At 34.1% G+C, this 7,655-nt stretch overlaps 1 protein-coding gene across 1 annotated transcript; it reads right to left on the bottom strand.

Moving 5' to 3' along the window:
• Positions 1-5,732: 5,732 nt before the first annotated feature.
• On the bottom strand, positions 5,733-7,389 carry LOC104224807 (RING-H2 finger protein ATL74-like). The gene has a single exon (XM_009776515.2). The coding sequence runs from the start codon at positions 7,055-7,057 to the stop codon at positions 6,515-6,517; it is 543 nt and encodes a 180-aa protein (XP_009774817.1). The 5' UTR covers positions 7,058-7,389; the 3' UTR covers positions 5,733-6,514.
• Between the last annotated feature and the right edge of the window lie 266 nt (positions 7,390-7,655).

Below are 7,655 nucleotides of genomic sequence, written 5' to 3' on the forward strand. Positions count from 1 at the left end.
ATATACTATATAATTTATATAAATAATTATTATAAAGAAAAGTATTACGTACAATATATTTTTTTATTATTTGATTGAGGTTATTTTATATCAATAAGTTCATAAATTATAGTAATTTTCTCACTCATTAATTAGTATATTTGCTTCACTCTTCAATTTTAATTTTATCATTCGACAGCATAATGAATTTCTTTTTAATGAATTCTTTTGCAATCTTCTCTGAAACTGCATGAACACAAAAGTATTCATGTACCGATTTTCTTTTAATGTAATTCAACATATTATATTAGGTTATTTACATTTTATTTTAGATATTAACCAATAAGTGCTACTAATTAATAAAATAAACTACAATTATCGTTTAAATTGATAGAAGGAGTATATATTTTTGATACCGTCAATGCTCAAAACTTAAGTTGTTATGTTATGTACGTTAATTTCTTTTTTTTTTTAATTGTGATGATAGCCAAATCAAAGTTTTCACTTTGAGTTCTAGACCTCAACATCCGATAATCCACCACTTTGTTCTTTGTGCTCTTCTTCCTATATTTTTTTTTTAAAATTCACTACTTGTTGTCTTAATTAACTGATTAATTTGGTATTTAGAAAGCAAATTTTTTGGTTAGTGTAAAATTTTTATAGAATAAATTTAAGGTCCTCTCAATATGGTTCGCCTTAGGCCATAAAATCCATTGAGCCGCCCCTGAGACTTGGTATTTCTCGTGGTTGATCTGATAATGATAATGGTGACCGGATCATAGGCTTCATGAAAAGAATTTTGAATGTTACAAACACTATTACTGAACTAATTGCTCTTATGCAAGGTTTTTCAAATTGCAGTTCAAAATTACTTGGCTCCTCCGGAAATTGTTTCAGAATCAGCCGAGGTAATTAACATGTTTCATACATGATATAAAATTTTACAGCTCTTTAATTGATGAATGCGGGTCATTGATGTCTAGGTTTGGGAACCTAGTGCCCAAACACTGCTACATGGAGCAGAACAGGGTCGCTGATTCGCTGATTTGGAAAAGTTTTTTGATAGGCTTAGAATTTTAGCAATTCCTCCTATATTTGCAAATAAAGTATTTAGGACAGACAATTTAGGAACCACTTTTACTAGGCTAATTATGGTTGTAATGCTAATGGTGATATGGTAATTTTAATGATCAGAAAACACCCTTGAACAATGAGCTATCCCGGTGCCCTCCCTCTTTTTTACGACAAAAGCAGATACAGTAGCAAAACTAATTGAATAATCTGGATACTTTTACGTGCAAGTTTGAACATCCTACATTTGGGGTGAAAATTATTTAGATCCCCCAGCTTTGCTTTAAAAATCAAGCTCCTCCCTCAACTTTGAACAATAATCATTTTCCCTCCTTTATCCTGCACAATGCCTTTTTTGCCCTTGAATTTTTAATTCCCTCCTCTATATAATACTTATTTATTCTATAATATTCTTATGGTTATCTGTGATCTAAATTATATGATAATCAAAATCCAAAAATCTATATCTACAATAGAGAATAAGAGTGAAAGTTTACGAGCAAAGGAGGTAAGAGGATTCAATTGAATCCCATCGCCAGAAAATTAGGCTGCGAAAATAGGACAAAAACAAACTTTTTAGTTGTATATAAAATTTTGAATCCTTTGACATAAGAAGATGTATTAACGTGGTATAACTTTAATACATAGTTAATATGCATTACAGTAAAATAATAATCATACAGATAACGGTAAATTTATAACATTTATAAAAGGATTATTCTACTTATAATTTTAATGAACTCTAATTACAATCTATAATAGGTATTACATAATTTAAATTATCGCTAAAACCATAAATAAATAAAAAATTATATACTTCCTCCGGTTCACAATAAGTGACCAATTTGCTTTTTCATTTTGGTTCAAAATAAGTGTCCAGTTACGTAATCAAGAAAGAATTCAATTTGTTTTTATAAAATAATCCCTATTTACATACCCCTAAAAAGTTTTCTTACTCCTTACATTAAATGTTTAATTAGGGGTAGTTTAGTCATAGTAGGTATTTTTGTATAGAATTTAGTATTTTTTTAATGGGCGTGCTAAAAGCAAATTGATCACTTATTGTGAACCGGAGGGAGTAATAAAAAAGTATTAAATTGAGGAGGAAACTGAAAATTCAAGGGCAAAAAAGGTATTGTATAAGATGGGGGGGGGGGGGATGATTATTGTTTAAAGTTGAGGGAGGAGTTTGATTTTTAACACAAAATTTGGGAGGGTAAATTATTTTCACCCGAAGACAATTAAGTAAGATGTGCGCACTAGACAAAATGCATAATAGACGAGAAATTCGTATAAAGCTTGATTTTTATTACTTCCAAAATAGTCATAAATTTATGCTCTTTCATTGGTTAACTGTAGGGGACTAGGAGTGTATTTCCTTGTAGTATTATCCTTTAGCAAATTTGTCCCTTTCCTTTGTAGTGGTTTGATAGAACCCAATTAGCTCCATAGATCTTGGATATGGGTAAGTGGTAACGGATTCAAGCCTATGAAATAGCAGCCTCTGAAGTCTAATTCAGATGCCTTTTATTTATTTATTTTTGTTGTTTTTACTTGAAATACACTCTAGAAAAGATAACACTAAATGACAAGATAAAAGATGTTATATCGTTATGACTAAAAATATATAAATTTTATTTCAAAAAACTCAAAGATTATATGTCCAAATTTGCGGTCAAAATTGAGAAGTTTGACTCTCAAAATCCGAACTGCATTGAACAAATTGGGATGGATAGAGTAATATTTTTCTCATTCAATTTACTGATTTGCTTGCCCGTAAACTAACATATTGCATTCACTTCACAAGGAAAAGAAGACTTGAAATGCAAGTGCAAAATGAAAATATTGTAGAGATGATCATGCAATGGTTACATGAGAGACTCCAGTAACCATTTCTTGTTCTTCCTTTGGCCAGTAGCCCAGACCCTCTCTTTTAAAACTGTCTTCTGTCTAAATGAATCGACAGGTTCATCTTGCACTAAAGTTGTTTTAGTTAGGTCAAGTTAGCGTTTGTCTCTCAAAAATTGTACCTAAATTCTATAAATCAGGAGTCCATTTTGTTACCTGTCAGATCATAATTAAAAAAAAAAATCTAGTTTTCTCTTAAATTGATTTTTTGGTGTTTTCATTTTTGCCTACAGTTTCATATTCTTTTGGAGTACCGTGAGCTATTGTTGCAAGTCTATCCAACAATCACCTGCTATACCATAGGCCCTAAGTACAGCACACCCTGAATTACAGGTATTAGGGAACTTTACTTTCAATAATCAAGAGACTATCAGGAAATGGCTGGAAAAGGTACAATGTGATGACTCTGAAAGGGTATAACAACAACTCAGTGAAATCCCATAAGTGGGGTCTAAGGGAGGATAATATGTACGCTGACCTTACCCCTATTTCGGAGGAGTAGAGAGATTGTTTCCGATGGACCCTCAGCACAAAAAAATAGAACGAGAAAAGACTAAACGATCCATAATTTAGAGAATGTATCTATGAGTTATGAGTTAAGAGAGTGGGTTATGAAATGTATTGCTAACTCTATTACGTATATTTATTTATTTTTGGCACATATATATAAGGTTCAATACTGAAACATTGGGTTATGTCGAACGCGTTCTTTTGAGGTTAGATCTGTCTAGGGGTGGTAAATGGGCGAGTTTGGCTGAATTGGTCGGGTCAAGATGGGTTAGGTCAATAAATGGGTCATTGCCCAACCCATCCAAAATGTACTTGGGCTAAGATGGGCTAGGTCAAGATGGGCTAAACAATAGGTCATAACCCAACCCGCTCAACTTGACCCATGTTTTAGAACCATACTCATCTTGCATAAACAAAGCTTTTTACCTTTTATACACCTATGTATAAAAGATAAATAAATACTAATATTATTTTGTGAATCAAAATATATTTTCTTAAATAAAAAATTAGTATTTAAAATGTGTACGTTGAAAAAATATTTTGCGGGTGGGAGGTTGGGGTGGGTGGGTGGTACAGAAAAACGAAAAAACAGAAAATTAAAAATACAAAAAAAAAATTGAGGGGGTTTGCAGGTTGGCGTGGGTGGGTGGTGCAAAAAAAAGAAAAAACAGAAAACAGAAAATTGAAAATATATATATATACATATATAATTGAGGGGGTTTGCGGGGGCGGGAGGAGGGGGTGCAGAAAATTGAAAATACAAAAAAAAAAAAAAAAGTAAAATTAGGGCAACTAAATAAATTTCTAGATTAGTTGGGTTGAGATTTATTTGTTTTGGGTGAGCTTCATGGGGTGTATTTGTGCTATTTCATGGGTCAGAATGAGCTATAAAAAATAATGGGTTAACTTGGACTCAACGTAAACAGACTCATGAGCTAAAATATTTATAGTCCAACCATTAATCTCTAGGCGGATTGGACGAATTGGACGGATTAAATAGGTTTGAACTCAAATTGTCACCCCTAAATCGGCCGCTATTAGGGGCAAGTGATGAGAAGGGATCCAATCTTAATTCTAGTGAAAGTGAATTCCTCCAACTCAATCATCATTCTAGATTGTTCCTTTGCCACTATTTTAGTTTTTGCCAGCAATCTTTTGTAGTTGAACTCAATCTAGTAGGAGATAGATAATGTTGATCAATCAAACGTCCAAGAATACCGCAGAGAAAGTTGCATCAGTGTCCAGTTGATACCTTGCTTTAGATTTTGTTACCCAAAGAGATGCTGTGGCCCTATATAGGGAAGAAAGAGCTATATAATGAAAAAAAATGGGCAGCAACCCATTTGACTGGGCACGGAGTTTAAGAAAAGAGAGAAGACTTTTGAATTTGTGGTGTAAAATAAGGCACATATATTTTGTGTGGCTATAAATCATTGCATAAAGATAAATTATTTCCAAATAAGGAAAGGGATCATTCTTTTTGGCACGGACCAAAAAGGAAATAGGTTCACATAAATTGAAACGGACGGAGTAATACATATCTGAATGTGGCCCATCAAATCAAACAGAGACCAGAAAGTCTCAAGTCTCAAGTTTGGTTAACCCAAAGAAGAAAAAGATATTCCTATATAGCTTTAACTTTTCTTCTTCTTCCTTTTGCTGAATATGATCAAGGTTCAATGAATCTAATTTCATCTCAACGAAGAGAGAAAAGCTGGTATATTACTTGAGATTCAAGATGTTAGAACACCACAGATTCAAAATATTGGCTTTTTAGTGCTCAAATTTGCAGTTTCCATCTTCTACAAGGTACCTTCTTCTGAGAATCTAACTGCTAGTTACAGAAATAAAAAGAGAAAAGAAGAATGAAATTAGGCCCCCACTCAGGAAGCTCACCTGAAAAAGCATTGGTGAATCAGAGGCGAATCTAAGAATTTTTAAAATATGCGCCATTAAAGAAAGTAGAAAAAAGAAAGTAGTAAGTGGAAAGTGATCCATGCTCCTCTAGGTAAATAACTCAACATTCAACCAAGGGTGCCAACACATAATATTAGATAAATTTCTAAAAATATGTACATAAAATACCTAGTTTAACGGAGTTCATGTGCCCAATATATTGGTCTATAAATCCGCCCCTCTGTTGAATGCTGATTGATCAGTTGACGTAGTGTTGATTGTTGTTCAAGAATAAAGATCATGATATTTGAATCACAAAACAAACATGACATGTGAAATTAATGTGGAAGAGCCAAATCAAGTTGAGCTTCAGACAAAATTTAATAGCATTCATTAATTCCCTTCTGCTTTTGCAATTGCAAGAACCCAACAGAAAGGAGAATGGACTCTGCTTTAGTCGATCCAAATCACCAAAAGGTCCTTCTATCTTCTTAGAGCAACATCATGGGATTACCAATTGGCAGTCTAACACCTATATTGCGTAGACTCTCTAAAAATACTACTACACTTGTACTTAATCCTTAAAAAATACACTACTTTTAGAGGATCCGACATGCACCCAATAACATTTGTGCAGAGTTGGGAGCAACATAGGTCAACACAACAGCTAAAAACCTTAATTCCACCACATAGCCTAGAATATGCAAATTTGTGATGCTACGACCACCGTCTACATACAAAAGGTTAAGCAATTTTCACTCAAAGACGAGTACAAAGATTGGAATAAATCAAATGTCCTGCAAACACACAAATTTGAACAGAGGCAGATGGAGTCTGTGTCCTAATCCTGTTCAGCTGAACCTAGTATTTCCGACAAAGAACACAAATATAACATATATGCGAACAAAACTGACCCTCACAAAATAGAGGTAAAGGGTACAATACAAACCCAATGTAATCCCCCATGTAAAATATGGGGAAGGTAATGTGTACACACATTTTATCCCTACCTTGAAAGAAGAGCCAAGGGGAGAAGTTAAGGGGGAAAAAACTCAAATCTTTTAACGTGGGAGAATTCCCTACCTTTCTAGTATATTTTTTTCCCCTTAAAACAAAAAGGTACTGCAAATTAACCAACCTCCTCAGCAGTTCAAGGTTGTTGTCTCAATCCAGTTTCAACATCCCCTACATCAGAGGATATCGTTGTGTTCTGTTCCAGTAACGACTGTCGGCAAGTCGGACAAGAAGAATGTAAAGCCAACCAAATATCTATACACTTAACATGAAAACCATGGTGACATCTCGGCAAAACTCTCACTTTCTCACCATCCATAAATTCGCCAAGACAAATTGGACAATCCGTTGCCGGAATATTAACTCCTGATCCATAAACTGTCACCGGAAGTTGCCTAAGCGTGCTCTTTTTCAGCCCTGTCGCAGCTAAGCGTGCAACCGTTGCATTTTCTGACTCGAAAGCAAACCTCCGGCTACAACGCAAAGCTAATTTCACAATTGAATTTAGACCAAGAGCACATATTAATGCACAAAGTAGAGCTGCTAAAATGATCACCATATTAGTGTCGAAATTTGCTTCGTTTGAGTAGCCATGGTGTGGTTTGCTTATAGTAGTGCTAGGTGGGACAACAGGACGGGGATCAAGTAGTAGCCGGTAAGGACGATGATAAACCTCCATAATTTACAAACTTGACCTTCGAATTTCTAATCTTGGGTTTGATTTGTAGCAGGAAATTGCAGAATATAACCCAAGTCTTGGCAGAAATTTTGAATATACTATGATGGGGCTAGTTATGCAAAATAACTAGAAATTTGCAGTGGACTAAGTCAATTCAAGTGCAAATTGAATGATAAAAATTATTCTCTTCCCTGCAGCCTTCTTCATCAAATTCTTGGAAGCGCTAATTGTGAATTCTGAGACTTTATGATTGGGAAGATGGAGGGTACAATACTATAAAGAACAAGTGGTGGGGGCTTTGTGTTTATCTTTGGTCTACTTTTGGGGATGGTATGAAAGAGAAGAGATAAATAGAGACTCAAGTGTAATTATTTGATTGATACCTCTAAAAACCAAGAATTCCAGTTATAAATATATTATATTATGGATATTCATTTAGTACTCCGTTGTAAATAAACTTCCTGAAGAAGCTTATCCATATGGGACTCCACCGTAAATAAGTTTATCTATTTAGTACTCTATTGGAAATAAGCTTCCTGAAGAAGCTTATCACTTCGGTACCCGGTTATGAATAAATATTACCCCCGGTAGAAGATTA

The sequence above is a fragment of the Nicotiana sylvestris genome, chromosome 3 (genome assembly GCF_000393655.2).
Source record: "Nicotiana sylvestris chromosome 3, ASM39365v2, whole genome shotgun sequence".
NCBI lineage: Eukaryota > Viridiplantae > Streptophyta > Magnoliopsida > Solanales > Solanaceae > Nicotiana > Nicotiana sylvestris.

Coding starts and splice junctions, on each gene's coding strand:
- LOC104224807 (XM_009776515.2), bottom strand. CDS start 7,057: ATGGAGGTTTATCATCGTCCTTACCGGCTACTACTTGATCCCCGTCCT.